Consider the following 24,114-nt stretch of genomic DNA (forward strand, 5'->3'; position numbering starts at 1 on the left):
ATCTACCTCTGCCTGTACTGACCCTTTAAGTCAGCCCTGATCTTTTACTAATGTCTTATTGGCTTGTCTGTGGTTCAACAACACACACACACACACGCGCGCACGCACACACACACACTCACATGTCCTACTGTTACCAGACCCCCCCTCTCTCCCTCTCCTGTCTGGAAGTGAGTTAGTCTACATGGTATATAAACAAAAGTCTCTATAAAGACTCATTTTAGCATACAGTGAGATTAGCATTGTTTAAATCTAATCATGCAGGACTACAGCAATAGGCAGGGGCAACTGAGGTGGAAAGCAGTGATGTGGCAAGGTGCGCTAGTCAGAAATTTTAAAAAAAACAAAAAAACAAATTAAAACAAAACCCCAAACTCCCAGTGTACTGGCCGTCAGTCCCACTCTGTCCACCCTTCAGCTGTACAGAATTACAATATTTACAAGTATCATAGGGAGCGCCACTCTGAGTGAAAGCAGCTACATATCCCTGCAGAATTACCACATACAAACACACAAACCAGGCAACCTTACATTTGGGATTCAGTTGGTAGGGGGATGAGGATTTTCCCAGACAAAGAACAGAGCTTAAAAAACACAGCAGTGTTACTGAATACGTGTTGACCGAGGCAGAAGGAAGTAAATGAGGCCTGTGTTTAGCGTTTGTGTTGAGCAAAAAAATGGCAGCTCACCTTGCCACAATGGTTGGAGCTTAAAATGCTCTTGGAAGGAATCGGGAGACCAGCAGCCAGCCAATATGCACTTTTACAGGAGATGCAAGTTTAAGCACTTGGGCCATTTTGTTTGGATGCCATATACAAGATATGTAGGGTAATATAAGCAAAGCAACTAGAGGATCATTAACATATATCTCAGCTTGTTTACTTGGGTTTAAATACCACTGCTGTTTTTGAACGACAATGCACAGGCTTTTTAGATTTCATCACTTCAGATTCGGTGCTTCCATCACACGTGTTTTTGTTCTTAATATATTAATTTATTTTTTTTAATCTTTGCTCTTTTTTTTTTTTTTTTTTTTGTATTTTCACTTGGTCTTTTCTGTTGGGTTCTTCACCTTCTGAAGAACATGGGGTTGCGCAGGCAGGCGGCTAGTCACCTGCAACACCCCAGGGGTCCTGCAGAGGTCTCCAGGCTGCTGTCAGTGTCTGAGGCCAGGGTCTGGTCGGTGGACATGGAGGAGATGTCATTGATGGAGGAGGAGGGAGGGAGGCTCTCGCTGCTGTTCACGGCTGCACCTGTGCTAAGGGAATCAACAGCAGCAGGGGGTTACAACGTAAAGGAGTCCAGGCGAAAGACTAGGGCTGAAATACATCCAAGAGGTCAGCCGGCTGCTGCAGGCGCACACAAGGCTCAAATGTACAACAACTTCAACGACAACTGTGGGACGTCACAATCACACTGTGTCTATTATGGTAATTAAGGTTTAGGTCCAGTGGGATCCATCAGGAAGATCATCTCAGGCTGCAGTGCTTCAACGTTTCACAGGCATGGGGTTGTTTTTGTTTATGTGCCACAGAGAAACTGTTCGCTTCATCAGGATTCATTTGTTACCGTTTATTTCTTGAATCAAGAATCACTGATTTCATCCTGTTGAATAATGGCATACTAGATATTTGTCTTTTAAATATGAACACAAAATGAAACAACTATTATAATAAACTAAAACAAACAAAAAACTCAATACTTAAAACTAAAGGAGAAGCATAATGTTCAGTTTCTAAATTATACTCAAAAAGCAAAAGGGAGTTTCCTTAAGGATTTTTCTGTTCTTCGACTTCCAGTACTTCATAATGTAAGGCCTGTCATGAGTAATGTCTAGTTATTTTTCTTTTTTTGATAGTCTACTGTGATGAGCAGTGTCAAATTAGTACTGAAAGACATTTAAAGTTCTCATGACTTCATTATTGATCATAAGAAGGCTTGTTTCTTGGAATTGTAAATCCTGCATTACATTGAATTGTCTGTTATTCAGGATGTGTTCATGGTCTACATGTAAGGAGATACATTTTAAGCGGTCACCCCAAGATTGTCACAATACCTTTAACAGAAAATGATTCATGAATCTATTAAGGCAACTCGGCATAAACTAACAACATGCAGACAGAAGCAGACGGCTTTTAGAAAGTTAAGCTAATGTTTGTTTTATGGCTGCAAATACAAATCACGCAATAGTTGTCCTTTGGGTCAGTGTAAACTATCTGAGAGCTCACCAGGGTACTCTTAATGCAATATGAGTTGCCAGTTATCCATGAATTTGTGTTCACATATGATGCCTTGAAAGGAAGGCATTGTTTCTGAGCTTTCTCTGACTTTCACTAGAGGCAACAAAATCAGCGTTTTTTTTCAGGCTCAAACGTAATACAACACCTCACTACAATTCATCATGCGTACAAAAACTCCCAAAGAAATGCAATTGTTGCAGAAAGATTCCACTTTTTCAAACTAAATATGAATCTGACTGGATGACAGTTAGAGATGACAGAAGAGTCTTGTTTTCTGGGGTGCTGCTGCATCACTTTGTCTCACATCTGTGTCAGATGTTCATGAGACCAATAAGAGTCGAGGCTGGATCTCCAGTACTAATCACACAAGTGTTGTTTTATTCATTCTGGTTGCATTTAGTAAAGAAATGTACAAATAAAAGATTATAATTCAAAGTCGACTGAACATAATGTAAAAATAATAACAGAAGAAAAATTACAGTAAAACCTTTTTTTTCCCATTATTTCTTAACTAAATTTAAAATGTAAGAAATTTAAACTTTTGAAAATGTTTTTATTTATTAATTTTTTTTCCACTTTTGGTTTTGTTTCTTTACAATGAAAGAAATAAATGTGGCTTCAATGTTATTGTTGCCAAAAAAATAGCATTAGTGCAGCTTTTATATAAAGGCATGTGATGGAGAGCGAGAGTTACATTGCTGTAACTATTATTTCTTATCAGACCAATTTACAGCCATGTTGATGTTAAGTCTGATAATGTGATGTTACTGAAATACAACTATGGCATTAAAAAAGTGAAGTCCAGCTGAAGTATTTTAAGGTATTGTTGAACCTGTTTCAAAAAGGACTGCATTTAATTGTTTAGTATATGTATTATCCAATTATTGCGTGATTTAATGCCCGACAGTCCATATTCAGGGAACACCAACAGCTGTACTCTTTTTCATAACAAAGCAGCTCAGCATTAAAGCCCGCAGAGCTGAATTTACCACCCTTCTACATCACACACATTAATGAGGCTGGTTTCTCATACGTCAGCAATAAAACAGGTTTTAGAAACAGTGGAGGCAGGATCCAGTCCAAATGCAGTGATTGGCGCAGGCCATATGTACAGTGAAGGCATATTGCGGATTTGCTGTCTGCGTCTGTTTCCTGTAGGAGGCAATTGCTTAATGGTGAGTGAAGGGCACGTCGACTAATCCACAATGAAACTGAGCACAATGCAGGATTAATAACTGGCATCAACTCCAGTGGTCAGTGTCCTTGCAGACTTTAATACATCAGAAAGAGCTGTTTAAAGTCGACCAAAGTCCTTTTAAGTCTTAAAAAGAAACAACACAGATTGATTAAACAGAACAACTTGTAGTGTCTACATGAAATTATTCCTCAGAATAGTGATAATACGATAGCTAATATGGCTACACAGTGTCACAAATGCAGACACTGTAGTGTGACACACACACACGCACGCGCGACTCGTCTGTTACCCCGCTGCAGTAAAACTCCACTGTCTGCAGCTCCTGCACTGCGTCTGATACACTCGGCATCAGATTCTTGAAGCCAGGCCTTCCATTTAATTACAAATGGTTGGAAACAGGGAAATGATGGAGGTTGCAGAAGATGAAGAGTAGAACAGAGCCGAACCCAGCTGTTGGATTCAGTTTTAAATCCATCACGTGAACTCAATATACCAGCTTGTAAAGATGTAAAACAAAGGAAGCCAATGCAGTTTAAATGCTGTTCCAACTATTAGTTGTCTGAGACACAAAAGCTGTTTTTTGGCTCAGCTAAATGAGGCAGACGGTTTATAGCTTTCCACAAGAGGAGGGTTTATATACACTGTTGTGTAAGACGAGGTTGTTGTGCCAAAGTTTTCACACTTCGTTAGAAACTGGATTCACATTTGCTTTTCCTTATCAGAGCATGCTGGTGTCTCTGTCTGATTTATTATCAGTTTGTAGTTCGAGGCTCCAGGACTGAGCCGTCCCCAGTCTTCTAATCTATAACTATTGCTGTATAAAACTACCAATGAGCCATTTTCCTCATGGACCGGTATTGAGTTGACCTGGTCAGCGTGTGAGCATAACTCTATACCGCCACACTGTGGCACACTGTGAGAACAGCATTTATTGTTCACAATAGAGCTGCGGCTGAAGTCAAGACATTCCCTGTGATGGACCCACAGAACCTTAACCTTAAGTCATGTGATGTTACACACACACATACACATACACAATATAAAAAGGTATACACATAATATCCGATTACATTTTCTTAGAATAAGGTGTATTTTGAACAATTACAAATTAGCACTTGAATAACTTGACACAATACAACAAGACTGAACTGAACATTTAACTTAAAATGCAAGCAACAGAGACACATGGTCAACAGCACAATGGGGGTCTCTATTTACAAGGGGAGAACTCCAGTAAGGTTATAGTAAATTCACTTACAGAGCGATTAGGGTTATGCACTGAGAGTACCTGAAGGTGAAGGCTGTCCCTTCACAACGCCATTCTTCGTTCTCTCCTCAAAGTTCATCACCTCTTTGTAGATTAGTTCTGCCGCACATTCAGGAAACAACAGTCAGTAAAACACACTGGATGGCCAATATAGGTACAAGGAAATTGTATGCGGTACAAGCCAGAAAACAAGTAATTTAAGGCAATATGCCAAGTATGATTGCTTTCTCACCTTTCCATTCATCAATGGAATGTTCTCTCTCATCCAGCTGTTTGTCGTAGATCTGAGGTGGAGGCTGAAGGGTGGAGAAAGGACACTCTGTTTTAGTTATTCATCCAACAGCCTGGTTAACAACATCACAAGCTGGTGTATCTGCACAAACGTGTCTCTTCATACAAAATTCATGTGTCACACTGATGTATCCCAATTTGAAACATGAAATTGTCGATACATTAGTAAAAAAGTATGAAGATGAAAAAATATCTGAACATGAGACTATAAGTGCTGTTTGAGGGTTTTAACATGTATGTATAGAAAGAACATGCCGGGTAGAGGTGAATTATGGCAAAATAAAAATTGTAAATGGATAACAAAATATTCAGCGCTTTATCTAACGCCAATAATGTAGAATAGTCGTGGATTACCATGTAATTCATTGCATAGAACTTCCGTGCACACATCATTTGTTTTACAGTGAAAAACACATCTTTACAAATAGGAATGAAAAAAGGAAATATTCTTAGATTTTTGTCTCGATAAAGTGTCTTTATGCGTCTTTCACAGGATTATCATTTCATGTGACATAACACAAATATGGTTTCTGGAATGTATTCAACTGTTATTATCAGTCATTCATAGTGATCCTGTCCCAGATTCTGACACCATAATCCCCCAGCCCTCCCTGTCACTCAGTGACAGGACCACTCATAAACCTCTTTGCTTTAACCTTGGGAGGAACTGACATGGGTCAGCACCGAGCTGCAACACTTTCTAAAAGTGACAGGCCCGTTTCACAAGGATTTATCAAGTCAATGTATCAAAGCAGGAGATATGACATATTTAATGCAGTTCAAATAGATTTGTTTAGTGCCATAGTAACATCTTAATGTTCTAAATATGGTCCCTATAATAAAGGTTTGCATTAAGTCCAATTAATTGTCCTGATTAAAGATATGGTGGATCAATGTTCCTCCTTACAGATGAACGAATGTGCAAAATTGACTCTTAAAACACCTTTTAAACGACCCACAGGTTGTCAGAGTTCCTATAAAATCTCATTCAAAGATGTTTTCAGTCCTGTAAATACGATTCATGTTATTGTGAGTAGGTTTGAAGTTGAGTCTTATGTGATGCAGGAGACATCACAGGTCCGGAAAACATTTACTTGTCCACAGTCTGGTCCTTTGAATGAGAGTGGTTATCTATGCAATTTGAATGCAATTCACAACTCCTACTCCCTTTCAGTTTTTATTGTCCCTTTGAATATTAATAGATCTTCACACATGCCTGGAGGGAATCTTCACAGAGTTGACAGTCCTGAACCAAATGTTCCCATATAGCCATTTGAATTCAAGCTCATCAGTCAAAACAAGTCCCATTCAATAATTTTTCTTTGATGTAGAGCAGTTGTTATTTACCATGGACATCTCAATGAGATCTCTGGCCTTCATCAGCATGACATGACATTAGAGAAAGGGAAAACAGCAGAAAACGTGTTGAAATGACATTCACAGTCACGATATACATACTACATCAACTCCATCAGCAACATCAGCAATGAAATCATCAACAACTCCACATCTACAAAAACGCACAGTCATGAAATCTCCTAAGAATGAATCAGACCTACAATGGAAAAGTATGCAAAATGCTACAATTAACCAGCACAAACAGTGAGACTGAGATTCATCAGCTGGTCATGCAAGAGTTAACGTATCGCTGCGAGTGGAAGTGGTATTTGTACTACTTCACTGAGCTGCAGATGGCTTTTTTTTCCCAATCTCACTGTCACCTCATACTAATGAGGCACTGATGAAGATAGACCAATGAAAAAAAAAGTGGAAAGACCACCATTTTAATATTACAAAAAAAAGGTCACTATTTCTTAAGTAGAAGGGAGTTCTAATCACAAATACTGGTTTATTTCACTACATTTGTATTTCAGTTACAAAATAAACAAAAAAAAAAAAAAACATAAATGAGAATAAACAATTTAAATGAGATGAGAACATAAATAGAAAACACAAAAATGTGGCTTATCCAGAATTGTCACTGTTTCAGTGTATTCTCTATTCAAAACCTCACTTTCTAAATTATTGCTATTGTTTCGACTGAAAATAAAATGAGGGGAGTCATCCTCACTACACGAGAATAGGTGGCGAACAGTGGCGACCAATCAAACACAGAGGGGAGACCAATGAAGATGACGATCAATATACAGCTTTGCCAAAAGGCCTACTCACCGCCTCCACCTCAGCTGGATCGTACCACACGTTGATGTAGGGGTGCTGTAAGGCCTCGTCCACTGATATCCGTTTAGCAGGGTCGATGATCAGCATCTTAGACAGCAGGTCTCTGGCTTGACTAGCTGTGGGTTGAAATACGACAGAAAATTAAAATTGCTCTGCTTAATCGTGCAAGGCAAGATACCATTAACATGCAAAAGAGAAAATGTGAAGCAGAAAGATAAAAGAAAGGGAGGGAAAGAGAAAAGGCAGTTGAAGGAAATGCCAGGTTATAAAGAGAATAATAACAAGTGGTCGAGAGAAAAGATCAGACTGAGTCATATGTGTCAAATATGGAATTGGCATATTTATGCATTAATACATTTTTTTTTTTTTGAAGGAACAGTGACAGATGATTGCGTAGTGATAATCTCTTCCACCTCACAATAAGAAAACTCCTCAGGCTTTAGGGCCTGGGGAGTTTGCACATTCTCCCTGTGTATACAAGGTTCCAAAAACATGGGGAACAATGAGGTTAATTAATGGCTCAAAATTGTCTGTAGTTGTGAATTAGAGTGTATCTGTCAGTCTTTGCCTTGTGAATGAGTCCAGGGCGTACAGTGTACATCTGCACCAGTGCCCCATGAATCCAAAACAACAGTTTTTAAATGTGTTGATTTCGTCTGTGTATGCAAATATAAATATAAAATATAAGTATAAAATGACAATAACTTGCTTCATCATTGTAATTTAGTTCAAGAGCTCAGCCATGAATTCTGCCTTCAGCGAGGGAATACTGTTCATTTTTGCTGAAAATCTGAAATGAAGTTTTTATCTGACTATATGCATATTTTGGGGAGGTTGAGCAGAACTGTATGATATTGAGAAATTGCTGGTTGAGGCAGAATATTTTTGCAGAGTTATAGTGGACTATATGAGCTTGTATACCTAATACAGTAGGTCAGTGCATACGTTTAAATACTTCTGTTACACTTATTGATTTCCTTTAAATTCAAACTTGTTCAAAATTGTCCTGCATATATGCCCATTGTGCCAAAACTAGGTCTCTGAATTCTGTTTCCAAGGTTGAATTATCAGAATAAAACTGTAAGATTTGCCTTATATCACGTGTCTTTGAATATGCTTCAGGACAGCTTGTTGAAATGGAAAAAAAAAAAAAAAAAGGTCTGCCACAGAGAAACCAAAATGTACTCCACATCACCAGCCGCTCACTTGGCCCATATCTCTCCTCTCAGGCTCTCTTGGACTGATCTGAAATCAAGTACCCTTAAACCACATATCATTTCTCTCCTCCACGCACTGACCTTCACTATAAATAGCTCTCCCGCAGCAAAGGACTGAAGAAACTCCAGAGAGAGTGGAGAGAGACCGACGAGATGCTGCGTTGTATTTCGCTTAGGCATCAACACGTCAATAACTAAAGGATGATAAATCTATATAAAAGCTCCTCAAGTGCTCTCCTTCCACCTTTATTTGTTCCCTGTCTGCCCATTTTTTTCCTTTGCTCCATCTCACAGCAGTGTCTGTCTTTTCTTACTCATGCTGTTGAAAATAACCAAAGCCCCAAAGGAAGTCCCACTCCCTCTGTCATGTCTGACTCACTCCCTACCTGTCACAACGCAAAGTATACAAAACAGAAACATTTCAAGCAGGTCTCACACCGTCCCACTCTCTTCCCCTCTGTCTCCAAGTGTATTTCTCGGAGCAAAGTCACTCCAGCAGGGAGCATCGCGAACACAAAAGTGATTCATGACAATTTTACCGAGCTTTGACGTCGAGGCAGGGAAACAGACAAAGTATATTCTGTTCTATCATATAGGAAGGATTTTCTACTGCATCTCTTTTCAGAAGCAAATGTGTTTGTTTAAGTTCTGCATAAGAAGTGGCTGGATTCAGCTTGTTGGTGTAGCAGTTAGCACTCTGATTTCTGTTAAGTACAGTTTGCATGTTCTCCCTGTATGCGTGTGTTTTGTTTCTCCAGGTATTCCAGTTGAAGAATGTATTTGAGGTTACTTGATGATTTTAAAATTGACAAGGCCTTTGAGCCACTCCAGCTTACTGGGCATTGCTCTATGGCAGCCTATTTCTCCAAGTACATTAGGCACAACCTATGAATACGAATTTTAGTTAAATGCAGAGAAACAGGGTGAACAATAAAGTATCTAATTTAAGGACACGCGTTTTATTTGTGTTATGATTTACAACAGGTCTGTCTTTAACTGCACTCGTTTCAACACTCAATCATGTGAGGTGTCAGTCATAAAAACTGTCATTGTGTTTTTATTACCTCCAATTTGAAGGATAAACTAGAAATGTTTACAGCAGTTGTTTTGGTGCTTAGTGATTGTAAATGATGTGAACATCAACTGAATGATTATAAATAGCAATGTAGTGATAGTTTTTATATGTTTGTGAGATATAATACCACAGAATCACACACAATTGAAGAATTTTGCAGAAGTCGAAATAATCTACCGGTTAAAGACATATTTACAAGCAGATCAGCGCAACTAAAGAAATGGACAAAAGAAAAAAATGACCACATTTATATCCTTGCAAAGTTCTTACCTTTGAGTTTGTTGTGCTCGGAGTCAGCAGGGAAAAGGCAGTCGGGAAAGAGCTTGGGGAAAGTGAGGCCTGCATACTTTGGCCGGTTCTCAACGTAGTTCCTCACTGTGGGTTGGAGCTTCTTCATGAACTCTGGCGAGGGCGTGCCAAGCTGCTCGATCACTTTGTTCCACTGATCAATATCTGGTGCGGCAGGCCAAGATTAAGGGAAACACACCTGGGATATGTCATGGCCCGTCATCAACTTAGAAACTATCCTGAAATTAGATTGTTGATTACATTCTCGTTGCTAAAACCCGTTATTTGGGATTAGAAAACAGAACACATTCACGCTCGACAACAAAATCCACATCAGCGCCAGAAAGTACTGATACGAATATGCAAACCTTCGTCAATAAATTATGAGTCTCTGTATGTTTAGAACTGGGTCACAGATCTGATGATCAATCTGATGAGAATATGAATTTTTGATGAAAAAGTGACGTTGCGTGTCATACATGTAGCCGAATGCATGCAAACTGTACACACGTGGTGCATCATCTCGGATTTGACTTCTCCCCCCTAGACAAGTGATATTTTCTCTTTTACCCCTTCCCACACTTTGAATGACCCCCCCCCCCCCCCCCTCCTCCCCTCCCTATGTTCTCACACAGAGTGCCAGTTGAGGCAGTGAGCTGCCAGGGCCACCACAACGTCTCATGCTTCCTCCGTTTTGTCTCCACTGCACACTGGCTATGATCCACCCATGGCTCAGTGAGGATTTTTTTTTTTATCTACTAAGTCTCTTATCCATGGCTCTTTAGGAAGTAGTCGGATGCATCCAGACAATTTGAGGTGTTTTTTTTTTTTTGTCCTCTGTGTGCCAGTGCCATAAAGCTTGATGCCTCAAAGTGTTTTGGAGTGTTCACTTTTTGAAATAGGGACATCAGAACTGAGATCAAAGAGATGCTGACCTTCAGTTATCATCAGGCCACATATATATATATATATATATATATATAAAAGGAGGAGAGAAGAGAAGGAGTGGTGGAAGGTCGGAAGGATACGGTCAGTCCCGGGGAACAGCACTGTCCCTCTTATCACCTCTCCAAAGATGCAGCCGACCGACCACATGTCCACTGGGATTTCACATGCATGCACATACACACAAAGACATGCAGGCACATGCACAAGCGCGCACACACACACACACACACACACACACACACACACACACACACATACACACACACACACACACACACACACACACACACACACACACACACACACACACACACACACACACACACACACACACACACACACACACACACACGTTGTCATCTTTGTGGTCATGATGATACGTGCAACATTCACTCTATTTCAAACCAGACAACTCCAGGAAATGTTTGACAAACCTTTTGCTGCTTTATGTTCACCTGCTTTTTCTGAGGTAGGATTGTACTTGTTGTTTTCTTATACATTTTATAAAGAAAATAGTTCCCTGCTGCGATCAACAACAACGACATTGAAGCTCAACAGATAAAGAGTGACAGAAACACACTCTGAAGCACTGCAGTTTCAGGCATTAATTCTCTGTAGGTTTACAAGAAGTAATTTTATTTTGTCATACTTATTCCTGATCAGAAATGTATTCAATATTAGTACTACAAATACAGAAAAAAATTGAATTGTTTTGATTATAGTAGTTGTAATAGTGTCTATTTAGCTGCTCCATTTTACAGCCAAATCGATGCATCAAAGGGCCTTCAAATACTTCAATTGGTATAATCCAGCGGCATGATATTGACCTGTTACCCCTCATTTCCTATTAAATATTAATATATACATATTTCTATTCCATTTCTTATTTCTTTCTTCTTTTTTTAAATAAAAATACAAACAAATTTGCAGGCTACTATTTGAGTTCAATTCGAAATGAACAGTTTCACTTGAATCTCCAGCATATATGTGTGTGCGTGTGTGTGCGTGTGTGTGTGTGTGTGTGTGTGTGTGTGTGTGTGTGTGTGTGTGTGTGTGTGTGTGTGTGTGTGTGTGTGTGTGTGTGTGGGTGTGTGTGTGTGGGTGTGTGTGTGTGTGTGTGTGTGTGTGAGAAGCAGAACAAGCTGACAACAGGTTATAACACAAGAATTCTTATTCATTACTTACTAGTTGCTTTGGATATCTAATTCTACATTTCTCTGAAGAGATTCTCCGAGACCCTAAACAGCAGTGGTCCTTAAAGTGACAGAAAAAGCAACTGGGAGGACAACACATGAATCCATCATGAAACAACTTACAACCCACTATACTGTGATCTGTCTGTGTAGACAGACTGCCATGCTACATCATCACTTGGCAGGCACTCAAGAGGGCGGAGATAACATGAGGCGGGTCGATAGATCCAGTCAAAAAGTCTATGAAGTGCATTACAAATAGCAACAACAGCAGAGAAGTCCAGAACTAGCCTATAAGCAGACGCTTGACAAAAGTGTGCATGACTATGTTTCATTTCTCTACAGAAAGAAAGGATGTATTAGAGGATAACAATTCCATATCACCATGCATACAGAGACAGAGGAGGAGAGATATTGCTGAGTTCATTGCAGGGTTTTCTAGTTTCCCACAACATTAATCTTTCAGGTGCTGCAAGATCAAGGAGTGCAGAGAGTAGATTAATACCCCATGCGGCACATGGCACACAGGTCCGGTGTTTCCCACTGCTTATCCCTCTCTCAACAACTTGATAATCATCATTTTGAGGGATGAGGCTGGCGAATCCCATGAAAAGCCAAAAGCTAACAATGTGCTGTGTTCCGGTCTACGCCGCATGTTCACTGACATGCAGTCTTTTCTGTGGAGGTGTGCACTCTGTCCACAACAACGTAGGTGCATCTATCATCTGAGAGAGGTTTGTTATCAATCTCAGTTTACTCTCAAATACTGTGGGCTCTGCAGAAGGCTGCAGTGGAACGAAAAACATGGCGGGTCCCGTTTAAAACCCTGAACACTCTGTATCTTGTCACTGTGGTAAACTGTGATAGAAAACCAACTGAACCAATTGGAAATCAACCAAGTTTTTTTTACAGTAAAGTAACACATGCCTTAAAGTTGCGACACAGGAATATGTATTACCATAATTAGATTTGAGTAATCTAAGAGTCCACGACAAAGTAGGTGTTAGTTTGCTGTTGTTGTTTTTTAGTTTTTAAAAGTAAAACTCATACCAAAATCTAAGAATTCTGCGACACTTATCCATTATGTTGGTGGTTCCTGACCTGTTTTTCACTGGAGCATCCCAGATTGCCTTCAAGAAAGGTTATGAACAGCCTTTTCCCATCTCTAATTGCAGACACACCCACTCTCACTGAAAATAAAAACAATAGACAGTTTTTATGGAGTGCTTTAGATTCCTTATTTTTTCATTTATTTGTATTGTACTGTATTATTCTGTTTGTGAGTGTGTGTGTGTGTGTGTGTGTGTGTGTGTGTGTGTGTGTGTGTGTGTGTGTGTGTGTGTGTGTGTGTGTGTGTATACATATATATATAAAATTATTGAAATGACACTTGTTTTGAGTTTTCACCATTCATTCTTTTTAAATTAACATGTTAAAATAATGCACTTTTAGCTATTGAACTTGCTGCTATTAACAGATGCTCAAAGGCAATTTATTAATCATTCATTACTGAATACCTAATAAGTGAGTCTGACTCATACATGTAGGCACCTCACGTGCGCACACGTGCCCATACACAGCATGGGGACTGCTTATCCGAATGCAACCTACTGAAAAGAGTCATCACGGGGATGCAATTACAGCCTCCTCACTGCGAGAGAAAACACCAGGTAGTGCTTGGGAAAGGCTCCAAATAGCACATATTTAAATATTCAGAGATGAGGTGAGACAGGATTTCTTCCTGCCCGAAACCTTTGTTACTGCTGGTTATATGAACAGCGTTAAAAGAAGCGAAACTTGTTATAAAGCCAGCCAGATGTGAGTGTAGTTTAGTTCACCTCAGTAACATACAGCAAACATCAGGCCTGGTACCAGAAAATGCATTGTGACTATGAAATGTAAAGACGGACTGAAGCAAAGACGGACTGAAGCAAAGACGGACTAAAAATCCATCTTAAACATATATTATTGTTATTACTTTTACACAGGCCTGCAGATACTAGTCTCAAATAGTCTTGAACGCTAATAAAACTCAAACTAAATATTCAGCACACAGTAAAGAAATAGAGTCACCGTCAGAGAGTCTTTCTGTGAATAAACAAGGATACAGTCCCGGCCAGGAAAAAGGATTTTGTGGCGCACCATTTCTCCCATAATGCACCCCACCGACCAAATATCCACTGCACGCATAGAGGTGAGGGTGAATCGAAGAAGCAGCCAAAGAAAAGAGGGAGAAAGCAAAGGTTAGTAAAATCCACAGTGAGCTTTTCTGAGTTGCATACATGATTACAAACTGGCCGGCATTCAGTGAGAGAGAAATAATTAGTGAAAGCTGTGTTACATAGAGATAAATTAGAATGTAAAACAGACGCAGCCTGAAAGAAGTGGAGAATCAGAAGCAGAGCCTTGGAGAGACTAACTAGTGGCAGGAAACCCAAAGCCCCAGAGCCCACAGGCCTCCATTCTTGGGAGGAAGATGGCTAATGAGTCATAACTAGGCTGGCATTCAGTCACATCTTGATGTTCTAGGGGCTTTTAATCAATGACTCATAGCTCCAACACTTCAATCCGCTCCAGCTCAAGTGCGACTCACCCAGAAGTTGTTGATGAGCTTTCACAGTCAATGCAATGATACGTTCAACTCGGATGATCATCGAATGATAGCATCGATGTTGCTTAATTATCCAATCATTTATGGCAGTGAAAAGACAGATGAATCGATTCTGTAGTCAGACGGTCCAGCTAAATGTCCCACTGCAGTCTCCTCGAGGCTCAAACCGCAGCGAAACGTGACGGAGAGCTTTCAGAATGGAGTGCACTTGTTACTGTCAGAAGCTTGTGACAGGGATTATACTTAATCAATCGAAATACTTTATTATAAAATCCTGATAAAACAAATATTGTTCCATTTCTCTGATGTGACAGTTGCAAATGTATATCACTCTTGATCTGAATCCTTCAAAATGTGATGCTTGTAAGTACAGATATGTCAAGGAACTCTCACCATTCTCCTTGTATCCCATTCCCAGGATGACCTCCGGAGCTCTGTAGTATCTAGTCACCACATAAGGGGTCATCATGAAGCTGGTGCCCGCAGTCCTGGCCAGACCGAAGTCCAGAATCTTCAGAGTGCAGTCTGACTTCACCACTATATTGCTTGGTTTGAGATCCTAGAGGGAGAGAAAAAAACCCAGTATGTTTTTACAATTTACCCACAGAAAGTTGATTTACTGGTATTGTTTATGTAGGGATGTATGGATTGTTTCTGCTCCGTCATGGCAAAAAGTCAAAGTTGGGGGTGCAAAACCTCCCCAATAAGGAAACAATTCATTGCAGTAAGACACTGATTCACTGGGACTTCTCAGTACATGGAAATACTAATAATTCATTTAGTTTTTTATGTAAGAGACTCCATGGATGATGGTGTTTCGAAACGAGAAGTCTTTCCTCATGTAATTGAAGGTGAGTTTGAATACAGCTTGCAACTTAACTGATACACTTGTAATTTGTATTATAACTTATATTAAAGTTTTAAAAAGGCAAAAGGCTGAATATGAAGATTAGTTTTTTTTCTCCAACCTGTCAGCAACTCCCAGCATGTACAGTATAAAACTCATCATGTCGATCATATAATGCTTTATGAAAGGAATTCAAACATTTGAAACTTCTTGTGTTATACTTAACTCAGCCACATCTTGGACAGATTATCATTCAACCGATTTGGAATGACATAACTTAAAATCAAAAGCAAAAGAGGAACACTGAGCATTTAGCTTTTCCTACCCTGTGAATAATGCCCGCTGAGTGCAGATGTTTGATGCCACACAGCATCTGGTAGAGCAGGTAGGACATTCTCTCATGGTCAAGCTCCATCTGAATCACCTGGCACAAGTTGGCATCCATCAGCTCCATCACTAGGTACCTGGGGGGGAAAAAATCTGCCTATGAGTGATTGATAGAGGAGTCTGACAAGTGAACAATGGGTAAATCGGGTGTTCATAGCGGACTCAATTCTTTATTTTCAACTGAAAATATTAGCATGCACCATCAAGTTGCCTGAATTTGTCTGTGGCCTCAAACGGAGATTATTCTGACAGTGAACACTCATTTATCATTCAGAGAACAGGATACCTCCTGCAGACTCAGATTACACCTCGAGTACTTTCACTGACTGCATGTAAGTGACTGTGTTCTCACAGACGGAGGTGCAAAGGAATAATGAGCACATCATGTATGGAATAACAAAAATAAACATCATCTTTCTTTTCTCTGGAATAGATCAGGTCAAATGAGAATATGCATCTTTCCTTTTATTTGTTCTGTGAGCTAAATGATAATGTGCACAAAGAAGACTGAACAATACTTACACATCTTGAAATTCCTCTAATGATTTCTGTGGTGTGAAGACATTTAATAAACTGATAATCTGAAAGAAAGAAGAGGATAAAGAGGATCAACCTACAGCAATGGGTAATGAAAGTGAGGGGCAGCAGAAAACGAGCTGGTAAAGAACCGAGTTGAGTACAAAGCTGGGCAAACTGGAGAAGTAAAACTGAACAAAAGAGTGGGGATTAATGTGGAAGATGGGAAATGCGACACAGGAGCATAAACTGCAGAGCTGGTGATTACATTCATGCCTTGAAGTGCTCTCTATTTCACTCTCCTGCCAGTTTGGTACATTTCCGGAGGCATGGAATTTAGCACGGTCACAACATTGCAGTGGCTTGTCTGCGTTTTGTAGCAAAGGGATTTAGCGGGAAAGCCAAAAATAGACACGGACTCATTTTAAAGTGTCTTTAGCTCAAACAAGGAATACTTTTTTCCTTGCTACAAGACTCGTGTATTCCTTTATTACGTCCTGGCCGAGATCACTCACATTTTTGTGATTGACGCATTTCATAAGTACCAACTCCCGATACGCCCGCTTAGCATGGGTCTGGTTCTGGAAGGGTCTGCTCAACTTCTTGATGGCTACGTTTCTGTCCAGGACAGCATCGTAGCCCGCACTGCAGAAGCAGAAAAAAGAAGACAGACCAGTGTTAATTTGGCATTTGCAGCTGGATGACTCGGTCTGTTTGTGATTTCATGACAAAGTGACAATCCGTGGTGAATGTCACTGGTCACAGAGACAAAGGGAGAATATGTCACGTCTCCGAGGAAACAAAGACTCGTGGAAATAGATGGCAGATTACCAATAGCTGTATCTGTGAAAACAACACTGAAGTCACGTAAGTTGACAGATGAGTTAACTCACCAGCTTGAGGTGAGAGGTAGGCAGATATGCATTGTATTTGGAAGAACAATTTTGGCTGAGTTAACTTACTTTTTTAATTTAGACACAACAATAGCTTGGGTGATTTGGAAATATCCTTCCCAGTGCAGCCATACATGACCAAAACAAAACAAACTCCCAGGGGGACTTATTTATAATACTTGTTTTTAATGTAATTTTTTTATGTATTTTCACCATAAATGCAGTTCATAGTTTTGCTGCAACAATTTGTCATTATTTAAAATGGGTTTTACTTTATTGTGTGCCTCTTAAATTGTTGTCAATAAGTTTATTTGTAGTTAGGTATAAACAATTTTCTATGGGAATAAAATGGTTATTATATCCTAAAATATTGTAATATTTTGTAGCACATAGCATCATATTGTATCACATTAGGTCAAATCATATTGTATAATTACGTTTTGTGTGATATAATTTTAACTCTTATCATATTGTATCAATATTTTACATGGTACTGAATTGTAAATTATCTCATTATTAATTGTCTAAAATTTATTTCATCTTCTTAAACCTAAAGCTGTTCATTTCCCCATTTCTGACACTTAATATCAAATGTGAATTACATACAATTCTTAAATAAAAGCCTAACTATAAGTCAGATTTTTGCAACATAGAAGAATCAAAAGAAAAATTTTCATAAATTATTTGGAAAAGGTTTCTGTTTCCACCCAGTTGCTCAAACCATTTCAGTGACCATTACAGCAAAGTGAGTGTCTTGCTAGCTCGACATAATCCCGGCCCCCGAGAACCTCGGGGATTTTAGCTCTTTGCTTCGATTTATGTTGGCTTTCAATGAACAGCAGCAGAGGAAAAGCAGCCATAAAAATGTCACATCACATCACATTCTTACTTATATCTCATAGTGCGCCTTCTCTGGCCAATTCTCCCCACAACCTGCTGCAAATTGAGTTCGGGGCCATCTGTATGCAGGGCTACTGTGGACGGCCGGGTGAGAAACATAGTGGATTGTCGTGTCTCTGTAGAGACTCTGGGCTTTGGATGACGTGTGGCCATGGAAACGGTGGAGCCTTCATAAAAGCATCGATCCAACAGGGATTTGATCCAGTCATCACTTTTCTATCTGAGTGAAAGATGATGTCACGACCAGCTAAACTACTTAAAGCCTTCATCCTGGCTAAGAAAGCTGATGAGAGCTCAGCCTGACCGAGTGCACGAGTCATGAGGGCAGGGATGTGCACGGATTGCAATGTTTGTGAGTGACAATACAGGCAGCATTAGTCTTAACTGCGGCAAAGGCAATCAAAAACAAGTTTTCCCTCAATACCATGTTCTCAGGCTTTGCCCGAACAAGAGTCTGGTGATTGCGTAACAAAGCAGATTGCGTACAGACTCACTCACTGATGATATTCACAGATAAGCTTTGTATCTTTCTCTCTGCTCGTGTGTGTCAAGTCAGTTCTGCTATTAACTGTTGAGAATCAATGTATAGGAAATGCATGTTAGAAAGGAATTTAACTGTAATACATCAAACAGATGTTTATGCAACTGAGGTTATGTCACACTGTTGTGGATTATGTTGACGATAATGAACAGTATGTCAGCAGGTCACGTTTTTAATTATTTCATGATGTTGTTAATGTAATAACGCAACATTGAGATGAGGCTCTGTTTATGGTGAAGTTTATCTGACCTCAATAATCAGGAAGATATTATATCAGTCTTTGGTGATTTACGTGATTTGGCCGCGATAATACCATCACCATATGACACTAGCAGACAGCTGCGTGCACAACCAAGCAGCACACACAGCAGAGCAGGTTAAATTAGATTTGCACTCCCTGCCATTCATCTCTACAATATCCTTTAAATGGGCACAATCCCAGCATTAGCAGCAGCAGTCTGCCCAAGCTCCTTTGCAAATGTGCAGAATTGCTTTGGAACGGAAGGAGAGACGGATCGAGGGCATGGGAAGCAAAGGAAGGACAATGGAAGAGAGCAAGTAGAGGGCAAGACGGCCGAGAGCGAGTGAATCTTCAAATGCTCCTTAAGCTTCACCAGAATAAAACAGCTCAGCACATCGAAGAGAGGACTTTCTGAGTCTGGGAATATCACCGCGGTGTCACAACATTAACATAAATATAAATTAGAGTTCTGTTTGGTCATTTGACCAAGAGTGTAAGATGCATTCCTTTAAGTGGAATCTTGGCAGTCATTCCACTGCATTCTGACAGGGCAAGTGTGAGGTGAATTACAATGAATAGAGGTGCTCTCTGCAATCTGGATTAGGGATTCAGTTAAGTGCCCATCCTGTTAGGCCTTTATGGACAGCACATCCATATTCTAAATGAAATATTTGTCATGAAGTCATGGCACTGACGATGATAAAACTCAGTCGCTCAACATCTGTGACTAAATTCATGCAAAAATTCAAATCTTTATCCTAATTTTCATTTTAATTTATAACCCATCTTTTTTGTCCAGCTTCCAGTAATTATTTGGTTAATCTTTTTATCAAGCAAGTAACTGGGTCAATTTTGTATTAATGCATAATTTATTTTAATTTTAAATGCATTCCTTATTTATGAACCAATGAATGAATAAATCAATCAATCAATAAATCAATATTACTAAATAACTAGTAATTACATTTATTTATATAATGAGTTTAAGGTGTGGTTCTAAGGTACTGTATTTATAATTGTTACATTTATCTACAAGAAAGGACATTACCCACTGGGATTTACAGTGTTTTGAATATTTTTTTAGGCTTCCTAAAACATTTACAGTATTTCACGCCTATCTACCAAAACACCTGAGGAAAAGTCAGGGTGTCTGCTTGGCATTTTTACGAGCTGATAGCAAACCAAATTTGACATGTTTGACATAATATTCAAAGCTAGAGCTACATCTCAACAGTAGGGAAGGTGCGTCATTTTCCACAGAAATACGTCTATGTTCTGCAGATTTAACAAAAGTCCCTGAAAGCACAATGAGTCATCAGGTGTTGAACACTTTGGAGGAGAAGAGGAGCAGTGAACTCGATGTGAAAACACTCTAACAACACAGATGAAGACGTTAAGAAACACTGGGAATATGTATTTTAAAAAGCATTGTTTGTTTGTCTGTTTGACAGGTGAAATTTTGTATTCACTAGCTTACCCCTATCTTCCTTGTCGACCCGATGCCACATTTTAGTTGCAATTTTTCTCATTTTGCATCATAAAGATCTTAAATCACATTATTACAAGTTGATATTTTAAATATCAAACTAATTAACCCACGGTAGGGCATTAAACATGGTGAAACAATGCCTTACTTATGCCGCTTCCACAGAAATAATCAAAGAAACTATAAAATGTGATAATAAATGCATGCGTTCTTCTTTATTAATCTCATTTCTGTAGGAAATACTAAATGATTAGAAAAACATCTAACAGTTTAAAGACATAAAGGCTCATTAAATATTACAGGAAAGCACATCAAACAGCACGATACAATATAAAACAGAACATAAAGGAAAAGCACTGTTGAGTACTTACCAGACGATTCCCTGAGCTCCAGAGCCAATGGGCTTTAAATTCTGGTAGCGCTTTAAAACTGTGAAAGTAGAGTCTCCCACTTCCACACTGTAGAACTGGTTGTCCACTTTGCTTTTGCTCATGTTGTAATGCTTGGCAATATATGACACATCCACTTGTTTTCCAAAACCCTGCAATGGACAAATAAAGTGCAAAGGTTAGCGATGCTGGTAATTATATGTGTTTCGCATTGACCTGCCAAATAATGAAACATCTGGAGGAAAATGGTTAAGTGCATCATCAATTGTCAAGTTCAGTTCCTAAATCAATAAACCAACTTAGTATCAGTCAATATGTGTTCTTCTGCTCCGCTGTCGGTCTGTATTGATGCTTTCAAACAATAATTAAGCATGTGTTAAAGGGTTAAAACTAGAGAACAGCACAAAGATGATCGGACAAACAACACAGCTCAGTTCACACACTGTTTTCATGCTGAAATGTAGTCTCTATACAGCCACATGATAATCCACATTCAAATATGTTATTCTTATTACAAATGTGGACACACTTAGCAGGGTATAATTACTCACAATTACTTAGAATTAGTTGGGAGGAACAAATTCAGAATGCAGCCACAACTAAAACACCACTTAATTACAGTTTACGTAATTACAGCACAACTCACAAACTACATAATAGATAGCTATTGGTTATCACGAATGTTAAAACATTGAATTCAAACTTCATGACAAATTCATCTTTGTAATGTAGTGTGTAATGTTTGTATGGCTGAGAAATCACCCCAACTTATGATCCAATCATTCCAACACATTAAACTGCGGAATTTACAGCTAATACGGGCATCTACTGTCGCTGTCAGGCATCCAGCTACACACGCAAGTGTAATCCAAAGATCTCAGTAATGCTTCTCGAGATTCAAAGCTACTCAAAGTGGGATTGCCTGTAGTTTTAGCAACAAAACACAGTTTTCACACAGACCACTGATTTAATAAAAGAAAGTCCATAAAATACATGCCCATCTCAGGTTTGTATTTATGATGATGAAAGTAAAGTGAAATTACCAACTACACTGCTTCCTCTTCAGCAGGGATCTTAAACACTTGGCCTGAAGTAGAATATATGATTGAAATGAACACAGACACGGAAACTTGTTCCTGAAGGTTATGTGCACTCTATTTACAAGTCAATACATAATCTTTGCATTGGGTTTAATTTGAAAGGAAATGTTGCTAATATGTAACCACAAAGTTCTCCACAATGATTCATTTTATTTATAGAGAAACACAGTGATAGTGAAACATGCAGAGCAGTGAAGGGTAAACGTAAGTGAATGAGTACTGTACCTTTTTTACCTGTAAGGAACACACACCTGACAAAAGGCTATCTTTACATCCAGGACTGGTTGGCTGCAGTTATATAAGAAATGTCTGCTCATAAATACCTAGAAGACACAAACAGAGGAGAGACAAAGTCAGAGACTGAGGACATGTGAGGCGGGCTTGAATTCCAGGAATTTACAATGTTTGAAAAGTTGCAAATTTATTTTCATCCAGTCACTTGCAACACTTTAGAAACAGTACAACATACAGTATAACACATTTTTCATGGTTCCTCTGGGAAGTTTAGTCTTTGTAATGACTTACAACCCCCGGTGGCTGAATGAATCTCACTTTAAGAATAAAGAAAACTCTACTGCCATGTCCACTCTACGTTGTCCCCATCATTCTCAATAAAGGAGAAAAAACAAGCCATCACTGCCTACTCTTCTATCAATATGAACTGAACAATATATATCGACTCTTCATCAGAGCAATACAGCATGGCCACCGTGATCGATGTCGGCGTGTTCCAAGTTGTTCGTCTGACTTGTGTTGAAAACAAGACGTGAAGAGTTGGTGCCAGCGAGGAGTGAAAGATAATATGATAATGTGTATGGATGACTTCCAGGCAAACCCGTCCCCTTTTCCATCTGGACCCGGGCCAGTTATATTACAGTCTCTCCTTATGCCGGTATTCTTATTTTAAATGTATGGAGCTCCTTAAGTAACAGCTTGACATTTTGGGAAACGCAATTTCTCTTTGTGAGTTTGTGGAGTGGGTTCAGCATGAGGACTACAAGATACACACTGCAATGGAGGCACGGAAGCATCAAACAAAAAGGTTGCAGCATTTTGCCTGAGGCAAGGACGATATACCACGTAGTTTTTTTGATGTAAGTAAAAACATTGAAAAAAGCAGAGATCTGGAACGGTTTCCAATACGGCATCTAAAGATGGGTGATGACAGCGCGCTCTCAATTCACAGTGGGAATAATCCAGGAATCAGGGCCTTTCTGTGCAAAGTTTGCATGTTCTCCACGTGCATGACTGGGCTTTTCTGTGTACTCTGATTTCCTATTGCAGTACAACACTATGTGTTTCAGGTTGATTTGTCACTATAAATTGCCAATAGGTGTCATTGAAGTGCATCTGTGTGGTTTTCTGCGCCTCTGTATTTGGCCTGTGATAGACTGCTGAGCTGTCCAGGCTGTATCCTGCCATCACCATCGTCAGCTGGTATAGTAGTATAAAAAATGGAGATGACAAAGACTGATTTGAAGATGGTTAAAAAAAAGATTTGCCACTGGCTCATTAACCTTTTCAACCCTCAGGGCAGAGTCAAAAGGCCCTGAAAAGATAACATGTGCAGTTCCTCGGGAATGTAATAGTACAGCTGCCACACATGAAATAAGCTGTCGAGGATCCAGTACCATCAGAGATATAATTTGCATAAAAGCTTTGGAGTGATTTTTGGCAAAGCTGCAAGGCTTTTACTCTGACAGAGCAGAGAAATGGGTCAATTTGGTGCAGAGGTAGATTCTCCTGAGCTTTTTTGATGGCAGCTCAGGTCAAAACATTGAAAGGGCGAAACAAAGACTAAAGAAAGCTGTGAATGACAGTGACTCCCATACTAAGCAGCAGCAGCAAGATAGTCTGCAGCTCTCGCCCACAACAAGCATGTTTTTAATGGTTTCCCAGGTAATGAAGCTCTCACTGTGCACTAATGATCATCTCTCCTCAATAAACTGATATGCAATGTTAGGAATGGAATTAAATCTGAAAGGAAAATAGACTGGAATGGGTGTTATTAAACCCACAGAAATGTCCCCAAACATGGAGGTGTATTTGTCTTTCACAAAGTCTAGAAGCAGATGAAGTTGTGCAAATTTGCTCGTGAAAAAAAACGGCGGAAGTTTCTGGAAATAAATATCTTTTCTGCTCCACCACCTCCTCTAATATAGTCACAGCTGGCTTTAATGTCTGGGCTAAATCCAAAAGGGAGCCGGGCAGCTTTAAGAAAAAGAAATGTAGGACACAAAGGAGAGAGATTTGGCTTATTTAAACTGACCTTTTCCACAGTGTTACAGTCCAAACGGAGAGTGGA

The 24,114-nt window shown here is 39.4% G+C and overlaps 1 protein-coding gene across 9 annotated transcripts; it reads right to left on the reverse strand.

Moving 5' to 3' along the window:
- Positions 1-1,110: 1,110 nt before the first annotated feature.
- On the reverse strand, positions 1,111-22,126 carry mapk10 (mitogen-activated protein kinase 10; the record flags this gene model as incomplete). Of its 9 annotated transcripts, XM_080510595.1 has the most annotated exons (13): positions 1,111-1,253; positions 4,727-4,804; positions 4,938-5,001; positions 6,344-6,370; positions 7,169-7,293; positions 9,740-9,922; positions 14,007-14,078; positions 14,903-15,068; positions 15,682-15,820; positions 16,266-16,324; positions 16,775-16,904; positions 20,692-20,861; positions 22,061-22,126. In XM_080510595.1, the coding sequence occupies 13 exons, from the start codon at positions 22,124-22,126 to the stop codon at positions 1,111-1,113; spliced, it is 1,422 nt and encodes a 473-aa protein (XP_080366721.1). The 9 variants fall into 9 exon arrangements, with proteins under 9 accessions (XP_080366721.1, XP_080366723.1, XP_080366717.1 ...); XM_080510597.1 differs by lacking the exons at positions 6,344-6,370; positions 14,007-14,078 and adding an exon at positions 10,786-10,857 and having other exon boundaries at positions 4,938-5,024; positions 7,165-7,293; XM_080510591.1 differs by lacking the exon at positions 6,344-6,370.
- Positions 22,127-24,114: the final 1,988 nt, after the last annotated feature.

Source organism: Blennius ocellaris, assembly GCF_963422515.1.
Source record: "Blennius ocellaris genome assembly, chromosome: 15".
NCBI lineage: Eukaryota > Metazoa > Chordata > Actinopteri > Blenniiformes > Blenniidae > Blennius > Blennius ocellaris.